We start from the raw sequence: 21,862 nt of genomic DNA, 5'->3' as shown, positions 1-21,862 counted from the left end.
ACTTACCTTCTGTCATGGTCTGGAAGTACATCTTGCCGCTGTAGCGCCCGTAGCCCGCCACGGTGCGTGCCCGCACCTGGAAGACATAGATGGCGCCGGCTTTGAGGCCCTGCACCGTCACCGTGTTGGTGGGGCTTTTTATGGCTGTGGCGTTGTACTCACTGAGCTCCTGCCGAGGAACAGAGAGGAGAGTTAGCGAGGCTGTTACCCAAAGTGGGCCCAGAGCCTACTGTCCACTCCTGCTACTTGGACCAGGTCTGGCCACTGGATAAACATCTGTAGTTCTCAATTCTCCATCCCCTCCCTATAACAGAATTACACACCCACATCTTTTGCATGTGATTTTGTAATACTTCCCACAAAAGAAGGCAGGGTATATTTCTCTGTCTCATGGATGCTGAATTTGTCATTGTGATTTGGTTTGGCCATTGGATTATTCTAGAGGACCTGATACAACCAGAGGCTTTACATGTGCTTGTTGATTTGGCTTGGCCTCTTAATGCTTCTGCCGTCTGCCATGACAGGGGCTTAACCTAGGTCACAGCTGGCTCTGGGATGAGAAACATGTGGAGAGGTCCTTGACCCAACTCCCAGGTTAAAACAAGGTCATCTCAGTTGACCCACAGACAGAAACCTACGAGTAAGAGAAACAGCCACTTGTAGGCCACTGGATTTGGGGTACTGTTTGCTTTGCAACATCATCACAGTAATGGCTGACTAATACACAGATACGCGTGCAGGGCCACTATGTGCAGACCCTGACGTCTAGACTGTGAGTTCTTGGAGATTGCAGGAAAAGGGCCCACCTTACTCACTTCTCCATCCCTATTCTTGCCCCATGCCTTGATGGGTTAAGTGAATGGACCCCTGTTCAACCTCAGCACACTTGAGTGAGGCAGGAATTAAGGTCCCAAAAGGGAAAATGATGCTCAAGGTCACATGTGTCAGTCAATGGCTGCTTTGGGATGCAAAACTAGGCTCCTGCATGAAGCCACCTCTAACTTCCATGCCTTTGGGTACCCAGTACCCAGGATCTAACGTTCCCTCCCTTGAGAAATACCGACGACAATTCTGCCCTCCTGAGTACTCCCCAGAGTAACCCCAGGAGTCTGGCCCAGGACAGCGATCCGGCTGCTGCAGTGGGTGTGGGGATGTGGTGGTTGGACGCAGATGTCTGCCAGCCTAGATGATGCTCATTCCGCCATCTGTCAGCTACCCAGAAAACTTCCCCCAAATACCTTCCCTGCACCAGGCTCTGGGCTGAGCCCTGGGGACCCACAGGGGCTAAGGCACAGCCTTGGCCTCGGACAGCTCAGTTCAGAAAAGCAAACAGTGAGAAGATCTCAAGTCTTTGAGGGACTTGAACCCCTCTGAGGAGCTGATGAAAACCTATGAAATCTTATGCAGAAAAACACACCTGATTGTACATGCCAGTCCTGCATATGTTGGGGTGCACAGGGCCCTTGAAAACTCTCCTGAAACAATTAAATTCTGTGTGAGCAGTGTTATTACAGGCATGAGAGTGTAGACGTTTAGATCACAAATTGGTGTGAGATTTCCTGGGTTCGAATCCTGACTCTACTACTGATTACTTTTGTGACCTCGGGTACATTTCTTCCCTCTACCTTCTTTACTTCATCTGTGAAATGGGGATAATAATATCAATAATAATAATAATAATAATAGCTACCTCAAAGGGTTGTTTAGAGGATAAAATGAGTTAATAAGTATGAAAGTGCTGACACTGGTAGGGTAAGCACAATGAGCTGGGGGGGGGAGCATGTGACCTGGCCTGGGTGGGAGATATCAGATAAAGTCAAAGGGAACTCTGGAGAGTTCTTGGAACTGGAATAGAATCTTAAAGAACACACAGAAGTCACTCAGGCCAAGTGGGGGAGGGCACTCCTGGCAGGAGCAGTAGGTACAAAGCAAGGAGGTCAGGAAGATCTTTATTCTGAGGGGGCTAGAGAAGGGGCTGACCCCCATGCCAGGGGGCAGCCACAGACAGGAAGTCTCTTTTCCTCCGCCTGATCACTGGCCCCCCGCTCTAGGAAGCCTCTTTGAGTCTAAGCCTGGGGGCACTTGCTATGGTTACCATAGGGTGGGGGTTCTGCTCTGTCCCCTTATCCTGAGCCCAGGCTGATCTCACGCCCTTGACTGAACTCTTGAGGGAAGTGGCTGTTTTGTTCCTCTATACCAAGCACAGGGACCTGCACACAGAGGCCCTCCCCAGTGCCCACAGGGTGAAGGCTGTGCTCCTTAGCCTGGCATTCCAGACCCTGCATGACCTGCTTTTTTGCCAGTCTCTCCTGCCACACCCCCAGTGTCCTCTAGGCTTTAGCCAAATCCAAGTGCTTCCCCTTTCCATTCTAGGGCTGCCAGATTTAGCAAATAAAAATATAGGATGCTCAGTTAAATCTGAATTTCAGATAAGCAATGAATAATTTTTTGTATAAGTTTGTCCCATGCAATATTTTACAAAATTATTTTAAGAAATTCAAATGTAACCCGGTGTCCTACATTTTATTTGGCAACTCCACCTCCCCTGGACACTCTGAGCTTTTGCGGCTTTTGCGAGGGCTGTAGGCCCTGTCTGAACCCTTTCCTTATCTGCCTGGAAGTTCTCTACTCATCCTTATTCTGCTGGGAGGCTGCCCGGATGTGCCAGCCGGAGCTTCATGCCCACTGTCTCCTCTTCCACCTATTGTTCTGATAATATATGGATTTGCTCTAAGGACTGTGGGATTCCTGAGGGCAGGGACCTTGTCTCATTCACCTCTGGGACCCCCAGGCTCAGCACACAGTATGTGCTCACTAACTACTGACAGTAACAAATGAATGAATATTAGACTATTCAGTCTATGAACCTTGGTCGCAAGCTTGCCCACTAGGTGTCGCCATCCAACATGGGATCTACTTGGGCTTGAAAAGGGATAGATTCTGCAGACTCAATGGGTGCCCACTTAGAAAGGCTAGACGGGTTTTAAGTTTCTGATTATAGGTTGGAGACGGGGTAACTGCCAGTGGCATAGATACCTTGGGAGAATAAGGAACCAACCTGAGTGGATTCCTTCTCTAAAGTGGGGTGCAGGACTATAATTTGCAATCACAATATAGGTAGGTCATGGGGAAGGCTGTACAGCATGGACAAGACAACGAATGATTCTATAACATCTTACTATGTTGACAGACAGTGACCGCAGTGGTGGAAGTGAGGACTTGATAATGTGGGTAAATGTTTAAACCACTGTGTTGTTTATGTGAAACCATCATAAGATTGTATATCAATGATACTTCAATTAAAAAAAAATAAAGTTGGGGGGCAGGACAGAGCAGGGGATTGGAAGTCATTTCAAATGCGAGTTCTTGCATTTGGGAAGGACCCTCACTTCCCTGAGCCTGTTTTCTATTCCAGAAAATGGAACAATACACTCCAGCCTTTCAAGGTTGCTGTGGATCAGTTTGGCCTGGCAAATAGCAGCTGCTCTAGAGCCATCAATTCTTTACCCTCTTCCCCGTTTTCTGCAGTACCCTTTTCTGAATAAGGGTTAAGCATCAATGGGTCAGGGGAAGAAATTCGGTATGAAATGCACTTGTCCTATTGTGAGTCCTTACTCAGAGACTAAGGGCCAGTGAGGCACTGCGTGCATTTTTAAAGCCCTGTAAACCTCCATTTTACCGTCTCTAAAATGGGGTAACATCATTACATTCCATGAAGGGTGACTGTGGCTATTCAACAGGAAAAAATGAGGTAATGCTTTTAGTATTGTCTCCAGTACATATAAGGACTTAATGAATGGTGACTATCACCAACATCACAACAGAATAAGCCTTTACTAACATTCATTAAATGGATGAATGAACACAAAGGTAAATGAATTAGTGATAAACCCCCCTGTGGAGATACTGCTCCACGCACACTGGGTGACAACCTGAATGCAGCTTGGACTTCCGTAGTTCACCCCCTCCACCTGGAACATCCTTCCCCTTCACTCCACCTGAGCAGAAATTTCCACTGAAAAAACACATAACTGATGTGACCTACAAGGTCCCATCTGCTCTAGGTGGCCTCACAAATGACTCTTCTTGAGCTCCTGGAGAGCCAAAGGGAGCAGGAACCTGTGTGCCTTGGGGCGGCGCCAAAGGAGGCCACCTCCCCTGGACACCGGAGCCCATGGGAGTGGCCAGCCCTGATCTGGCTAACACCATTTGTCAGCAGCATCCTGAAGCCTTCCAACAAAGTTTGTCAGCCCTGGGCTCCAGGCAGGCTGCGAAATCCCCGTGGAGCTGGGAAAAGGCCAGCAGAGAGCCCGCTCCACAAGGGCCCTTCCTACAGGAAAGGGAGGCTGGGAAGGCTGGTGGGGACGGGCCCACGCAGGGCTGTGGGGCTCAGTACCTGACTTCCCCACCGGGAAGATCTGGAGTGTTCATTAAAGAAATCAACTGCAGGCACCTGTCGGATTCTGAAGTGTTCGGTAGGAGCTGGGGGTGGGCCTCTTGGGAATAAATCTCATCCCTTTGCAGCCTGGCTCTCCCTCCCTGCTGGTGGGGCTGACCCAGGAAGGCAGAGGTGGTGGCTGGGGTGTCACCACCTTGCCTGAGGCGTCAAGGGCAGACACCACTCCTGGCTCTTCATCAACTCCTTTCCTCTCTCTCTTTCAATCTCGCCATCCTCCTGACCCTGTCGTTGCCTGTTTTCCCTTGGCACACTCTCCTGACCGTTCTTGGTGACCCCTCACTCCGGCAAGCACACTCCCACATCTGCCCTGGGAAAAGCCACCACCATCCACCAGGAGTCATGCCTCCCACTTCCCTGGTCCTTTGAGTCTCAAAATATTGTCTGAACCTGTCAGCTCCTTTTCATCTCTGCTGTCTGCCCCATCCTCTATGCCACCATCATTTCTCACTTGGTGTCCCTTAAAAGCCCTATGCCGGGTCTGCCTGTGTCCACAGGACCCCCTTACGGTCTGTTCCCCACATAGCGAGTTACAGGTATCTTTAAAGTAATCTGAGTCAGATCACATCATTCCAGAACCTTCTGATGGCTTCCCATAGGACTTTAAATTGAATCCAGACTCCAGAGTCCTGGAATGCCCACCACAATCTGGCCCTCCCTCTCTCTACAAACTCCTCCCCTGCCAATCACTTCCTTGTTCATGTCATTCCTGGTGCACTCATCCTCTCTGTTCTCTGAATACATCCAGCATGTTGTGCCCCGGGGCCTTTGCATATTCTGCTCCTGCCATCTGGAATGACTCTGCTCTTATCACTTGCCTGTCTGGTGAACTCCTAGCATCTTTTAAGGCTCACCTCAAATGTCACTAGAATGAAGACTTTTCTTCACTCATACCAAGATTATGGGCCTCTCCTTGGTGCCCCCATGGGGCCTTTGCTAGCCCTTCTGTGACTTGTATTCATACCCTGTCTCATGGCTATTTGTGTTTGAACAAGTCTTTCACCCCAGACTGTGACATGTCCCTGAGGCTCCAGGCACTTCTGGTTACTCAGAATTTCTAGTACGCAGCTCAGGGCCTAGCCCTAAATTGGTGACAGTGAATGCTGAATGACCAGTGTCCCTCGCCCCGTGGGCAGATGCCAAGCTGCCTCTCATTGTACCACAGGCCCTGGGAGGACAGCAGACCAAAGCGGGGCCATGTCTCATCACACCTGTACATGAGGCCTGCCCCTCTAGATATTTGTGCCTAAAATCTTCCATCAGAGCCTGGTCCTGTCCACCTCTTAGTGGTCATTCCAGAAGCATCCCTGGGAAAAAACTGGGAGGCAGGAGAGCCAGATGAAGAGCAAGAGCACAGGTGCAAATCCTTGCTCTGCCACATAGCAGCTGGGTGCTCTTGGACAAGTTACACAACTTCTCTGTGCTTCGATTTCCTCTCCTGCCCAACGGGGTGAAAAGCACTTGGGATGCTGTGAAGATGAATGAGGTAATGAAGGTGCTGTGCTTAGCACATAGTGAGTGCTCATGAAATGTGAGCAGGTGGTAACTGAGGCTGCCCCGGGGCCTGCTGGTCCTGCCAGCCCTGGCAGGGGCCTGGGGATGGGATGCCGGACAGCAGCAGAAAGTAGGGCAGCGCTGCCTCCTGGTTCACACCTCCATCAGCATCCCCAGCCCCTCCTGTCTCGGTAGGAAATGGGTCGCATAGGCAGGACCCGCACCGGGATTCCTCATTTCCGCTCCTGTCTTTGGGGACAAACACTCAGTTTCATTTAATCATAAAGCTTCTTAATTAGTTTTTTTTTTTTCCTTTTTGAATTCTGAGCTGCTAAGCTTTCTCCACCGGAGGGAGTGGGAATGTTAGCTTCTGCAAGGCCTGGGACTTCCGGGGCCTGGGAGCAGCTGGTCCAGCTACAGGGATGCCTGGCTCCTTGGAGGTCCTTTAGGGTCCAGCAAAGAGGAGATGCTTCCTGCACATCCATCATCTCTGGCTCAGGCCATCCAGCAAATACCTCCTGAGCACCTACTGTGTGCCATGCTGAGGACACAGCAGAGATAAGGCAGAGTCCTACTATCCAGCTCGAAGCAGAGGTGGCAAATACCTAGTTACTCAGTAACATTTAAAAAACCATGACTGGGATAAAGGCTATGGGGAAGAAAGGTGAGGTGCAAGAAGGTAAGATGGCCCTGCCTCCGTCTGGGCGCAGGGAGGGCTTCCCCGAAGGGATGATGTTGAAGCTGAGACTTGAGAGGATGAGTTGTTGTTAGCCAGGCAGAGGTGAGGAATGGTCCAGGTGGAAGGAATTCACCCATCCCTCTCTCCCTCCAGAAGCCCAGATGCCCAGCCAGCGCCTTCTTTCATTCACAGGCTCCATCACTTACTTCTTGTGTTCATTCATACAATTCACCATTCGCTGTTCACAGCCCTCTGAGGGAGACACGGGCACCCACAGCCAGATGGCAGTGCTTTAGGAGAGGGGCAGTCTGTGCGAAGAAGACATGCACTCCTGATGGGGGTGGCTTTTGGGTGGAACCTGAAGGTTCTGACGAACAGCGATGAGGGGAGAGTAGAGGGACAAGTTGACTGGTGGAGGTGGGGGGACCAGAGATGTGAAGGTCCAGGTTCGTTCAGGGACTTTCTGGTGAGTGGGCTGCAGTGGTCAGGCATAGGCCTGGAAAATGACCCATTCACTTATTCATTCAACCAATATTTATCAAGTGCCTCCTTGGTGCCAGGCCGAAGGCGCTGGAGAGATGGTGGTGAATGGGACAGGTGTGGTCCCTGGCCTCTCAGAATGCACTGCCCAGAGAAGGGGATGAGCAAGGACACAGCAGTCACAAACCAGTGGGGGAGCTGGTAGGTGTCTGACAAACCCCTGAGACTCACCAAAGTTTGGCCCTTGAAGCAGTTAATGGAATGGAAGGGCTGGGCTGGGCTGGGCCTTGGAAGGGGGAATCCAACAGGGCCCACTGAACTGTCTCCACCTCTCCTCCTCACCATCAGGGAGAATCCACTTCTGGTTCCCTCTGGGCTTGCCCTCAACTAAAGCACTTTCCACAGTCATTTACACCATAGTCTGAATGGGAGCCCAGCCACATCTTTCTCAGGGGCTCTTGCAGCCTCTGTGACTGTTTGGTGCCTCAGGGAGCAGGTAAGAAAAGTTAACAGTCAAGAGATATTTTCCAAACAAATCCTACCATTTGCAACAACATGGATGGAGCTAGAGGGTATTATGCTCAGTGAGATAAGTCAGGCGGAGAAAGACAAATACCAAATGATTTCACTCATCTGCGGAATATAAGAACAAAGAAAAAACTGAGGGAACAAAACAGCAAACTCACAGAACCCAAGAATGGACTAACAGTTACCAAAGGGAAAGGGACCAGGGAGGGTGTGTGGGAAGAGAGGGAGAAGGGGAATAAGGGGCATTATGATCAGCACACATAATGTGGAGGGGGGGCATGGGGAAGGCAGTACAGCACAGAGAAGACAAGTAGGGACTCTACAGCATCTTACTGATGGACAGTGACTGTAATGGGGTATGTGTTGGGGACTTGATAATGGGGGGAATCTAGTAACCACAATGTTGCTCATGTGATTGTATATTAATGACACCAAAATTTAAAAAAATGAGAGAGATTTTCCTGGGCCTCTGAAATCCACCTGCTTTGTCCACCCTGGGCCCTGTACTGTGCAGGCCCTGCCCACTATGCAGCAGGCAGGCAGGAGGGGGAGGAAAGGAGCGCATGCGTGCCTCCACAGGGGGCCAGGTGCTGTGCTGGGTGCTGCCCCTGCCTTTCCTCGTTTACTCACAGCCCTCATGCCAGAGAGGTGGTCTCGTCTGCACTCCACTCAGGGGGTGCTGAGGCTCAGAGAGAGACAGACGCCTACCCAAGGCCACACAGCTTCTCACTCCTAGTCCAGTGCTGCCCTGCCACAACAGTGGCTTCCAACCCGAGGCCGCTGGATCCCAGGCCCCTGAAGGGAGTAATAAGGGTCTGATGTAAAAGCTCAGAGAGAAATCACTGCTCATAGGGAGAGTGCCCAGGCAAATGAAAGTAAGTGCCTTAGCAGGAGCCGGGGCAGCACAGGGAGGGCCTCCACTCTGGCCTTGCACAGGAGCTCTCTCGAGCGGTTTCAAATCCCTACTTCAGAATGGGAGAATGATGAATTATTATGGGGTAAACACAGTTTTTTGGAAAACCAGTTCTTACAGAACATCAGGCCCATTGAGGTCAAGATGGAGGGAGTCTTGGTGGGGAAAGACCTTGGGTGGGGAGAGGGCTATGACCACGGCATTTTGCCGAGATTTGCTGGCCTGATCCCTCAGACCAGAAAAGCAGGACTCAGAGGCCAAGACCCCTGTGTGAGGTCTCAGCTGGGAGGACTGGAGCCGGTGTGCAAGCCAGGCGGCCTGACCCCGAAGGCTAGTGCTCTTTCTGCTGCACCAGCTTGTCCAGTTGCGCAGAACCAGGCTCCGGCCTGGAAGGTGGCCCTCAGGGAGCTGGGGGTGGGAAGAGCACCTGGGGGCACAGGTACCTTCTCATAGTACTGCAGCTCGTAGTCCAGGATGACGCCGTTGGGCTGGTCGGGCTGGGACCACGACAGAGTGATGCTGTCCACAGTGCGGCTCACCTGGTGCATGATGGACACAGCTGATGGAGCTGGAAGAGAGGTCAGAGGTTATGGGTCAGAGGCAGGCATGAGAGGGTGCACCAACTTAACTGGTGCCCAGACAGAGTGTGTGGGACCAGAGAGGGGAAGGTATCTGACAAGGGCACACAGCCTGCCTAGGGGGCTGATGGGGCAGAGGGGCTTGTGTGGGGCCATGGGTGCCGCTCTCATGAGGCACCTTTAGATGACAGACACCAACAATCCTGGCCATCCCTGGGGAGCTCAAGCCACAGGTCAGGAGAGAGGCACTGGGCCCCTTCTCTGGCCTGGCCCCAAGTGGGCTGGATGAAATGTCTTTCATTCTCTCTTGAAGCTTCCATCTACTGGACCAGTGGACATCCAGACCCTAGACCCAGTGATAGGGCTCTGAGGGAAGCAGAGAAGGTGGGGGATTATTCATCCCTTCAACAAATTTGCACTGGGCGCCTACCATGTGCCAGAGATACTGCAGAGATACTGCAGTGAATAAAAATGACCCCCAAAAATAAATATATAAAAATAAATCCATAGTTACTATGGAAAACAGTTTGGCAGTTACTTAAAAAGTTAAACATAGAATTACCATAGGACCCAGCAATTCCACTCTTAAATACCCCAAATAACTGAAAACGGGGACTCAAATTGAATACTTGCACATGAATGTACATAACAGCACTATTCACAATAGCCAAAAGGTGGGAACGACCCCAATGTTCATTGACAGATGAGTGGATCACAAATTGTGGCATAACCATAAAAATGAATTACCGACAGATGCTACAACATAGATGAATCTCAGAAATATGCTAAGTGAAAGACACAAAGTCATGTATTGTATGATTCCATTGATATTAAATATCCAGCATAGGTAGATCCATATGTAGTAAGCAGACTGGCAGTTGCCAGGGGCTGGGGGAGGCAGGAACGGGGAACGTTGGGTAATGGGTTTTCCTCTGGGGTGATGAAATGTTTTGGAACTAGATATGGGTGGTCATTGTACTACGTGGTGAGTGTACTAAATGCCACTGAATTGTACACGTTGAAATGGTTAATTGTATGTTAGATGAATTTCACCTCAATAAAATCCATTCATCCGTCCCTCCCTCCCCGTGCTGCCAGTGTCCTCATGGAGGGTGGTTAGACAAAGGAGACAAGAAGTCAGGGGAGGCTGTGTTTACTGCTGGGACTCTTGGAAGTCATTTCATCCCATTTCCTCACTTTGCAGATGTGGAAACTGAGGTCCAGAGAGGGGCTGTGAGGTGCCCGAGATCACACAGTGAGTTTGTGGCACGCAGCCCTTTTCGTGGTTCCTAATTTCATAACGGGCTCTGACCTTTGTTTTTTGCCTCCTCCTCAAATGGAACAAAGCTGTGCAAAGCACCTGCTAGGTACCAGCCACGGTCCTGGGTCCTTTGCATGCTGACTCAGGGTGGGTGAGGGGGAAGTATTAGTGCCACTGACAGGTGAAGACATAGCTCAGAGGGGCAGGGGGCTTTCTGACATCATCACACAGCCCGTCAGTGCAGAGCTGGGATCTGAAGCTGGGTCTACTGGAGCAGTGGTCATCCCACAAATTGCACCAGCCAGGGATGGACTCCTGACTCAGAAGTTTGTACCTATGATGAGACTGGAGCAAGCCCCCCCTTCACCTCTCCGGGCCCAAGGCTTTTGTGGTCCCAGCATGTGCTGAGGACTCCTCAGGGTGAAGGGAGCACCTCCTGCCATCTATCTTGGCTCCTGGCGAGGTCCTGACAAGCAGATGCCCTGCCTTGGCCAGCACAGGGGCGCCCGAAGGCTGAGGCTGAGCCTTCTCCCCACCCAAATCCTACTTTGCAGGGGCTTTGGCTCTATGACGTGAGCACAGACCAGGGACCAGCAGCAGCTCATGGGGACTTGAAGCTTGGCAATGATTCACCTGTTTCCTGCTCTGTTTCTGTCGCTTCATCCCCAGGGTGGTGGAACAGTCTGTTCATCAGAAGACAAGGCTCTGCTCTCTTGCCTGCTTCTAACCAGCTGTGTGACCTTAGGCGAGCTGTCCCCACTCTGGACCTGGCTTCCTCTACTGCACTGTGGGCCCGGCTGGAAGGTCCCAAGGTCTTGCTGCTCAAATGCTCCCTGCCTGTCCTTCCTGCACAGCCCCTGGCCTGGAGCTGGATCAACCCAGGGCCAATGTGAGCCTGAGCAGGTCCAGGACCCCGAGGAGCTGTGGAAAACTGGCCCAGAGGGTGGTGGTGGTGGTGGCAGCACCTGCAAGAAGGACTTGGACCTTAGTCCAAGCGTCCCTGGCTAGTCTGTTCCCTCTGCCCACCGAGGGGTGCTGCCTGACCCTCGACTTGGCTCCTAGCCCCCCAGGGACAGTGGGCCTCTTGGCAAGGTCCGAGACCTGGCTCCCTGCAGTTTCCTTGTTAGTCAAAAAGGGAGACTCCATCTCTCTATTTATTTTTGTGTATCAAGAGACCCCTATCCAAAGGAGAGCCCCCACTAGCCAGCGTTTATTGAGTACCTATTGCATGCTGGGCACTGTGCTATGCCCTTGACATGCAGTTATAACCCATTTAATCCTCATGACAACCTGGGAAGCAGATCTCCAGCCCATTTTGCAGATGGGACAGTTGAGAATCAGAGTAAAGTACCTTGCCTGAGGCTACACAGAAAGTGACAGGACAAAACAGCACCTTCACCCTGATGCCCAGGGATGGGGAGGGACGTTTCTCAGGCTTCATGCAGTCAGTTGAAGGGCTTTCAGGACTGTGTATATGTGTATAATAACAACGATGAATACATGAACCTAACCCTCTGTACCAAGCACTCCTCACACTTATGAACACAGATGTAACACGAATTCTCACAGCTGCCCTGAGCTGGAGGCTATTAACATCCCCAGTTTTTAGATGGGGAAACTGAAGCTTGGGGCTGTTTAGGAACCTGCTCAAGTGTCATAGAGCAAGAGGGTGGAGAGCTAGGACCTGAACCCAGTGGATGGGGCTCTTGCCCCCAGCACAGCAGCATTAATGTGCCCTCAGCCCGGTTCCAGGTAAATGCTCACTGGAAATTAAGGAGGATAATTGTTAGGGCCCTATGCAGGGCACTCAGAGCACTCAGTGTTTAGTTTTTCTTATCTGTAAAATGAGCCTACTGGCAACGTGCCCTTGACAGCTGTTGTCAGGAGCAAATGAGTGAAGTCACGTGGGTGCTAGTATGGCACCTGGCACGTGGTCAGGGCTGTGGGCATTCACGGGTGTCACCAGGCACTTGCCGTTGTGCACTGAGAAACTGACCCACTTCATCTTGTTTGATCCTCCCAACAACCACCTTCGGCCAGGGATAATACCTGCAACTCGCAAAAGAGGAAATTGAGGCTCAGAGAGACACAGTGACTTCCCCAAGGTCACACAGCTTCTGGAGCAGAGTTCTGCCCCAGCATTGCTCCCTGCCAGCCCTCAGAGCAGTCCGTACTCCTGTTCCCGCATTCTCTGCCCTTGTCCCCAGCCCAGCCCAGCCCCGTCCCTCCTGCTGGAGCTGCCTTTGTGTGGTGCTGAGCGCTCTGTTCTCCTGCACTGCTGAAGGCCCTGGCTCCTGGGAGGCCCGGGCTGTCCAACCCTCTCTCCTGCCTGCTGTCATCCGCTCCCCCTGAAAACAACACAGTAAATCCAGTCTGGAGTTTCAAAGTCTTGGGCTAATCTGGGGGATCCTGACTGGGGGCTCACCCTTCCTGCTAGCCCAGGAAGCACCTCCCAGGTCTCACCCCAGCTTCGCAGTCCCTCTTAGCCAACTCACAGGGCAGTGACCACTCTGGTGCATGTGTGTGTGGAGGCGGGGCAGGGGGTGTTGTGTGTGCATACCTGCGTGTGCATGCATGTGCTCTGAGCGGTCAATGAGGATGTTTTAAACTCAGCTACTAAAGACTTGGGAAGGGATGCCCCCTGGCCCTGCCTCCAAGGGTCTGGGATAATGCTGGTTTGAGGGGCTGGATGAGGTAATCTCCAGGGCTCCTTGGATGCTGGGATCTCTTACCAAGGTTGGGAGGGGTACATGAAGGGGTGGGTGGAGTGTGCTGTCATTGTATGTCTGTAATGTCTCTGGAGCATTAAGCACGCACTGAGCCCATGAGGATGAGTGGGGAGTCCTCTCATCAAACTACTGCTCTGTGCACTCACTCACCTAGTGCTTCCTGCTTAGAGCTGTAAAACACTCAGCTGAGGAAATTCCACTCCAGCCCCCAGGAAGGTAATATGGCTTAGTGGTCAGGAGGTGGAGGGTGGCATCAGACAGACTGCACGCAACTCCCAGTCCTCCACTTCCAGTGTTGTGACCTTGAGCAATTTCTCTTAAGCTCTCTGAACCTCAGTTTCCACATCTGTCAAATGGGGACCCTTACCTAACAAGGATGCTATGAATACGAAAGGAGAAATGCATGTAAAGGTTTGAGCACGGTGTCTGGCAATGTCTGGGAGAAGTCATTATTAAGAATATTTCAAAAGAGTAGAATAGAGTCAGGGTGTGGGGGAAACGGGGGATGTTGCCCAAAGGGTACAAACCCCTAGCTCTAGGTAAGTTGGGGGGATCTAAGGCACAGCATGGTGACAATAATTAACAACACTATATCATACGCTTGGAAGTTAAGAGAGTAGATCTTAAATGTTATCACAACACCAAAATAGTAATTATGTGAGAGGATGGAGGTGTTAACTGTCCTTACTGTGGAAACCATTTTGCAATATACACATGTGTGAAAACATCGCAGTGTACACCTTCATCTTATGTATGTTCTATGTCAATAATATCTCAGTAAAGGTGGGAAAAACTCTTTCAGCCCGCAGAGCCCCTGTGATGCCGGAATGACGCTGGGTGCTGGGGCTCGGAGAGGAGCCTCGCCAGCTCCCTGCCTTCCAGGGGCTCGTGGACTAAGGGGAAGAAGCCTATTTGTTTCAACTCAGTGAGGGCCTACTGGGCTGGAGGCCTGGCTCCAAGCGCCTAAGGACTTGGCCAAGGTGATCCAGTCCCGAGAAGGGGCATTACCAGTCCCTTCTCATTTCTCCCTGCGGTTTCACCTCCCAACAATGAAGAAAAAGTGCAGTGTGTCCCTATACATTACTGCAGTTTTCAAACTAGAAGGGGGTGTAGGGAGATGACCAGGAGAACTTGTTAAAACTCACATGGCTGGAGGAGTAGTGGGTTCAGGGCCAGAAGAGGGAAGTGACTTGCCCAAGGTCACACAGCAGGTAGAGGTGGGGCCACAACTACAGCCCAGACCAGCTGAGTGCTGGTGTAGTTTATTTTCCACCTACCACGCTGCTTCTCAGCCTGATTCCTGCCTGAAACGGTGAGGCTGCTGAGGCAGGTGGAGCCAGACTCCAGGCCTAGGAGCTGGCCTTGTCCTCAAGGCACTGGGGAGCCACAGAGGGCTCCTGCTGTAGGAGTGGCAGCCTGCTTCTCAACTAACACACGAACTCGTCATCTGGACAACTCCAGGGTGCCCCATGATGCCCAGAAAGGAAAAAGGGGAAGGTCCCCACAGCTGACACCCCACGCTTGTTCACTGTATGTCGGACACTTTCCCAAAGGCTTTATATCAGTTAACTATGAGGCCGGTACCAGTTCATGGGTGAGGAAATGGAGGCGCTGAGGTAGGAATGAACTTGCCCAGGTCACAGTTCGCAGGCAGTGAGCTGGAAACTGAACCCAGGCCCAGCCCGGTCCATTAGCTGCAGCCAGTGGAGGCCGACCGGGGAGGCATGGACTCGGTGGACGTCAGAGGGCCTCTGAGGACACTCTGGTCCGGCTCTCCTGCCGCCGCAAAGCTAGCTCCACCCGGCCCCCACCGACCCACCTCGCCCACCTCCCACCCACCTGCTGCGGCTCCAGGAGCTCAGCTGTTGGGGAGGCAGGTCCCCCATGGCCATGGGGGTCTAGGTTTGGTGGGCTTAGCTGGCAGGCTTGGGTTACAGGCGGCTAACCCGGGCTCTGATCCCATAAGCCCCGTAACCCTGGGCGTGGCAAGGAGGCGGCATTTGCTGGGAAGATGATCAAGGCAGGCCAGTGGGGGCCAAGCAGGGCCGGCCTTCCTCTGAGAATCCAGGGGGATTAATGGTGGAGAAAAGGGAACAGCTGGATGTTCTCCCATCACTCCTGCCGCCTACCGCCCACCCTGGGGTATCAGGTTTCCCTGTAAGTTGGTCTTCAGGGAATTCTGGTATTTTCAATTATGAGCCGGGCACGCCAGCAGGGGGATGAGGTCAGTGGTGCCCTGTGACCCCTGCAAGGAGATGGAGCCCCAGGGCGTATGCACAAAAGAGGCTTGTGGCCGAGAGGGGAAGGGGGAGGACTGCAGGAAGGGCTGGAGCAGGTGGTCAGGGGCCCTGCTGCCCCCAGTGAGCTCTGAGGGGGTGTCCAGTCCCTTTATTAGCTGCGTCTCAGGGAAGGAGCCTTCCTGAACGCCTCTGTTCCCTCTTAGGGCATGGAGAGGTTGAACAAGGTGGTCTCTAAGGGCCTCCTGGGACTAGGATCCTTGGACAGGCTGACAGGAGGCCTCTGACCCTGGCTACTGCAAGAGGCTGTGGGTTCGGGCCTCACTCAGCTTTGCCTCCACAGCCCTGAGCTCTGAGGAAGGAAGGAGATCCCTACACTTGGCCTTTCCCCTTTCCCCAGTCAGAAGACCTCGTGAGCTTGGAAGGAGTGGGGAAAAGTCGTTGGGCATCGGACAGTCTGAGACCTCACCCCAAGCCACAGACTCAGACCCCACCGCCTCTCTGACATCTTCGCTCCTGTGGACAGCGCTCAGTGGCTTCCCACTGCACGTGGAACAAAGCAGGTGGTCCATGCAGCCTGAAGGCCTGCTTGCCCGGCTCCTGCCACCTCCCTCTACTAGCCGCTTTCCTGTTCCCAGTTACACCGAGGCCACTCCTTTCCCAGGGACCTGGCCCCACACTGCCTCCTCAGAGGTACCCCTGACCACCCACCTCCGGTCACTTGCTATCCCACTTTCTTTATAGGCAAACACAATCTGAGGGCAGGGGCCTTATCTCTCTTATTTAATTCTTGATCCCTAGTGCCTGGAACAGTGTGTAGCTCAGAGCAGGCAATTACCAATAGTATTCGGGGAAGGGGGGAAGGGTAGGTGCTCACTTTTTTGAGCCCCTTCAGGAACCTGGCCGAGTCCACTGACCTGGAGCAATGGCTTCAGGCAGCAGCCACTGGAAGGCCGCATGCCTAGTATGATGGTCGCTAACAATGAGCTCTCCTGTGGACCCCGTGCCCACCTGTGACCTGATCTGCCATGACCTGGGCCTCTTGGCAACCAACGGCCTGTCTCCCCACAGCTGACTGTTACTGTGCTTGTGACCTCCAGGGTCTATGGCAAGAACACTGTCCCAGAATTTCCCATTGACAATAAGAGAGCCGCTCTGAGCACTTGTCTCTTAAACCTGTAACAGTGCAGCTAACTCCTGATGATCCAACCGCACTTTGGGGTGACGTGACCATAACTGCCACAACAGAATTTCTGCAAATAAGAAAGTGGGCCTTTGTTTCTTTCTGATTAGACCAAGGCTCTTAGTGCTGTGGGACAGAAAAAAGGAAAAGCTAAGAACTGGTGCTACAGTGGCACTTTTCTTGAAGAAAGGTGTTTGGTGGCCAAGAAAGTTTGAGAAACAGAGTTCTAGACCCCTGCTTGTGAGACTCATACTGCACATGGTTATTCAAGGCTCTGAGAAGTCCTGCATGGAGAAACAGAGTTAACCTGGTTTAACCTGGCAGTCTAGGTCTCCTCTGGCCTCAGAACACTTTATTCACATAATGGTTATTAACGTCTTTTGGAACTTGCAATTGGTGGAACACATTTTGTGGGGAGGGTGGGGGGAAGAACTGGGTCCAGGAAATGTTATTTTTTGTCTTGAACCAGTGAAAAGCTCCTGTCTGGGGTGGCAATTGGCTGTTTAACTGCTCATTCATTCTCCCCTTGATTAGCTCATCTTTTCCCCTTGAGTAGATGTAGCAGCACCTACTGGGTGCTACATAATCAGATGGAGTAGGGGTTAACCACCTCCATTTCACAGATGAGGAAAGCAAGATCGAGTCTCCTGCCCTGGGTGCTCCAGCTCACAGGCGGCAGGGCCGGGACCAGGACCCAGGCCTGCTGGACTCTAACAGTTAGGTCGTTTCTTCCCCCGACTAGCAGGCCCTATTCACAAGCAGGCCGGCCTTGGGCTTGGCGCTGTGGAAATGTCTCATCGCTCACTCCCAGTGGGCTGCTGAGCTGCCCTGATCTCACCTGTGACTACTGGGTGGGTCCCAGTCCTATTCCAGCATCTGAACTAGCAAGATGGGAAGAGCCTGGGCCTTGAATCAGGTGGTCCAGACGATGAACCTCACCCCTCTGTGCCTTAGTTTCTCCTATACAGAATGGGGACAAGGGGAGGTTGAAGAAAAACCTGCATGTGAAGTGCTTAGCACGGGACCTGGTTCAGAGTAAGGGGTGAGGGGACATCAGCCCCGTGTAGCTGTCTGGGCTGCTCAGACTCTCAAACAGCACTGGTAGTGGGGGTCAGCAAAGGTTCTGGAATAGTGGTGGTCACGGTGGTGGATGGGGGAAGCAGCAGCATTCGGGGTTTAGAGCCCAGCTCTCTCACGCACAGGTACTGTGTGAGGATGTACGTCTCTCAGAGCCCAGGTTCCTCACCTGTAAAATGGAACATGGCAGACACTACTCACTGCCTATCAAATATCCATTCTTTCTTTCTCAAATTAACAAAATCCTTGTTCTTAGCTAGGCATATTGTGCCCAAATAAAAGACTACATTTTCCCAACTCTCTGACAGCTACAAGTGGCCATGTGACAATGTGCTGACCAATGAAATATAAAGCTAAAGTACTATGTGGGACTTCTAGGAAGTCTCCTTGAAAGGTAAAAGCCTTTTTCCCTTCTCACTTTCATTCTTCCAGCCTGATGCCTGGGACATGGGTGTGATAGCTGGAGCTCTTGCAGCCATTTTGGCATATAAGGACAAGAAGATATGTGCTGGGGTTCCAGTCCATGGAGTTGCCCTAACTCCTATCTTTCTGACATCTTTTATATGTAAGAAAAACAAACCTCCACATTGTCTAAGCCAATATGGCAGACTGTTTGTATTAATCACCTCCCTGTATCTATACTCTTTGCCCTGTAACTTGTGTAATTCTCTCTCTGACTCTAGGCTTAGCCATGTGACTTGATTTAGTCAGTGGGATGTAAGCAAACATGATATAAAAGAGGCTTGAAAAAGCCCGTGCATGTATCTGCTGGCTGTGATTGCCACAAGAGCATGCCCAGGCTGACCTGCTATCATCTGAGATACATGGAACACAGTTGTTGCCCTAGTTGTCCCAGCCAGCCGTCCTGATCAGCTCACAGCAGTCAGTCCCAAGCATGCAGTAAAGCCCTGACAAAACCCAAAGAGCTGCCCAGTGACCCTGAGTAGACGGAGTGCAAACATGAATGCTCCCCGCCAAGACTCATCCAACCCACCTGGAGACTTGTGAGCTAGATAAGTGACTCTTGCTTTTATGCTATTGGTGTTGTGGCTGACTGTTGAACAGTGCTACGGTGGCAGCAGCTCTCTGTTATTTTTTTTCCTGTTATATGCAGCCAAGCCCAATCTTGGCTGATACTCTAGGCTGGCAATGCCATTCCTGCAGAATGCTTGGGAGGATCAAAGAGGATGACCGTGCAGAGGGCTTGGCCCAGGGAGGGAAGCACCCTGTCTCTCTCTCTTCATTTCCCCAGGCCTGGGCCTCACCGGAGGCTCTCTTGGCCCACCTCCCTCTGATCCTCCTGGCCCCCAGGCACAGAAGTGGGTGAGTACATGCTCATGCCAGGTCTAGAGACTGAGCCACCATGTGCCCGCCCCACAGGAGGGCAGGAGGATCAGAGGAGAACACAGCTGGCACAAGGGGCTCTGGAGAGTTGGAAATCTTACCAGGACAAAGCCATGCACAGTGGTGTCACATCCAGAGGCCTGGTACCCGGGCAGGGAGTTGGAGACCAGTTCTGCCAGGGACCCACTGTGTCATTTTGGGCAGCCACGTAGCTACGTCTCTGGGCCTCCCTTTTCCTTCTATAAAAGGAGGGGTTTGCACTCCAGGGCTCCTGCTAATGCTGACATCTCTCATTTGACTTATGCTACCTTCTGTGGTAGGTAGATAATGGCTCCCAAAGAGGCCCACATCTGAATGCCGGAACCTGTGAATATGTCACCTCACATGGCAAAAGGGGCTTTGCAGATATGAGTAAGGTCATGGCCTTCGAAATGGGCAGCCTGCCCTGGGTTGCCAGGCAGCCTGATCTAATCACTTGAATCCTCAAAAGAGAAGAACTTGTGCGTGAGAGTCAGGGAACCAGAGAGCCAGAGTGTGAGGAGGACCTGACGCTCTGTCACTGCTCCTGAGGTGCTGGGGCCACATGCCAGAATGGAAGCCAAGGCCGCTCCTGCTGACAGGTAGCCAGGAAACGGACACCTCACTCCCGCAGTCACATGGCGTCAAACTCTGCTGACACCGGCACAAGCAAGGAAATGGGCCACCCATTCTAAGTTGCTAAGTTTGTGGTATTGTGTTATAGCAGCAACTGGAGGCGATTCCACCTTCTGGTTTCATTTTAAGCCTAGCTCTCATGTGCTGTGTACCTACTATGTGCTGGGTGCTTTGTTCACGTCATTGCTAAGCTGGAATGATAAATAAATGTCCATTTTGAAGGTGAGGACTGAGTCTCCTACACAGCCTGGTCACACAGCTTGGAAAGGGCCGCGCTGGATGAGGGCTGAACTTGTTAGGCCTGGTGCTGACGCATTCTCCCGTGTGACCCCCTAGGATGTGAAGATATGGGAGCTCCCTAACTGGTCGGTCGATCTGCTGTTCAGCACAGTGGCCCCAAAGGCTGTGTTTGCCCACAGGCTTTGTGCGTCCCCCGCTGAAGAAGGCTCAGGTCTGGCCAATGCCGGTCCCCAAGTATGCAGTGATGCAATTATTCAGGCTCTGCCACTGACTGCCCGGTGACTGCCAGCAAAAGCCTGGATGCCTTGCTTTCCATACCTACAGGTCAGGATAATAATAGGACCTACCCCATGGCATTGTTGTGGAGATGCTTCGTCAAGGACTTGGAATGGTGTCTGGCCCATAGGAAGCACTTGATAAATGCGAGCCATTATTGGGATTAAAGTGAATGCGAAATGAGCTCTGCTTTTTGAGTGTCTGCATGTACCAGACAGCCTGTGAGGCACCTTGAGAACATGAGCTCAGAGCCTCACAGCAATGCCGCAAGGAGGGGGTGACGATCCCCATCGGGAAGATGTGATCCGACGCTGCCTAAGTGACTTGTCCGAGGCTACGTGCTGGTGAGCAGCCACGTAGAAGCTTGATTCAGAGCCAGCCTTGTTTTCTGGGTTCAAAGCCCAGACCTTTCCTACCACCTCTGTAAACAGGTGGCGGGGCAGCTGCTTAGAGCTTGCTCGGGGTGAACTGGGGTTCAGTGCAGCCCTGGAGGGCAGCCAAGAGTACTGGATGCAGCCCCTGAATGCCGCGCACACCCAGGGTCTGTGGGGCCGTCTCCGCCTTGTCCTCTGGAGCTCGGCAAAGCTACTGCCTCAGAGAGGCCCTCCTCTGATGCCCACCCTGAGCTTGCCCTCCTCCCTCTCTGTCCCTCTCTTGTCTTTTTTGTGTCAAGGACCACAGGCTCTGGGTGGCCATACTGAACCCTGGGTCTGCCCCTTCCCAGCAAGTGGGCCCAGGCCCGTGCTTGGCCTCTCCCAGTGCCTGTCTCCTCATCCTTCAAGTAGCCCAGCCTGGCCCCCTTCCTCTGGGGGACCCTGAGAGGACTCATGAATATGGGGCGGAAAGGCATTCTGGAATGGCACAGTGTGCTTGGAAGGCAGCATGACGGCTTTATGAAGGCAGAAGACAGCTCTGCCCTGGTGAATGCCAAGGCCGTGTGAGCAAGGCCCAGTCACTTGCCCAAAAGGAATGCTTTGTCCTTTTAAGGCAATGAGCTAGATATTTATACATTGAATTCTAGAGTCTGATTAAAACCAACCACCAAATGCATTTGTCTGGAAATAAGTCCCCAGCCTGTTTTCTAGCCTTATCATACTTCACACTCTACCTCACTCCATGCTTCCCTGAACCCTTCTGCAAATGTTCACAGAGCATTCACTGGGGTGTGGCCCCCGCTACACACTGGGAAAACCAGGGTGAGAAGCAGACCCAGCGTGTACCAGTCCTTGGTGGTGGGAGGGGTGACAAAAAGGAACAAAACTATCAAAGACATAAGGCTAAAATTACAGCCATGGGAACTTGAGGCCCATGGTGCTAGGGGCATATGACCAAGTCAGTACAGTCTAAGGTCTAAAAGAAGAGTGAGGGGAAAAGCATTACAAGCAGAAGGAACAGCATTTGCAAAGACCTCATGCCAGAGGAGCCTGGTGCTTAGAGGCACAGAAAGGAGGAATCTCCCTCCAGCCTGCCTCCTGCACCTCCCTCCCCTGAGACACCTTCCTCACTGCAAAATTTTATCTCTGCTTATTGGAAGCCTCTCCATTCTTCAAAGTCAGCTCAAAGGACTCTTCTTCCAGGAAACCATCCATGACATGCCCTCCTTCCATTCCCCAGGGGGGAAATTGATCTCTGGCCTGTGATCTTCCTCTCCTCCCTGACCCCTCCTTGGGCCCTCATTCATGCCATCTTGTATGTAGACTCTGTGTCCACGTCTCATCTTTATGGCCAGGGCA

General features: G+C 52.2%; 1 protein-coding gene across 3 annotated transcripts in view; it reads right to left on the bottom strand.

The window, feature by feature from the left end:
- Window positions 1-21,862, bottom strand: part of EPHB2 (EPH receptor B2) — a 180,041-nt gene that overhangs the window by 15,403 nt on the left and 142,776 nt on the right. For 2 of the 3 annotated variants that reach the window (XM_036914638.2, XM_036914636.2), the window contains exons 6-7: window positions 8,994-9,118; window positions 7-169 (exon numbers count right to left, since the gene is read on the bottom strand). In XM_036914638.2, the coding sequence (XP_036770533.1) occupies window positions 7-169; window positions 8,994-9,118 (288 nt within the window). The remainder of the gene's footprint in view (window positions 1-6; window positions 170-8,993; window positions 9,119-21,862) is intronic. The other variant, XM_036914637.2, reaches the window with a different exon arrangement.

The sequence above is a fragment of the Manis pentadactyla genome, chromosome 4, assembly GCF_030020395.1.
Source record: "Manis pentadactyla isolate mManPen7 chromosome 4, mManPen7.hap1, whole genome shotgun sequence".
NCBI lineage: Eukaryota > Metazoa > Chordata > Mammalia > Pholidota > Manidae > Manis > Manis pentadactyla.
Note: the sequence above shows the minus strand (reverse complement) of the source record. Positions and strands in the feature narration are given on the sequence as shown.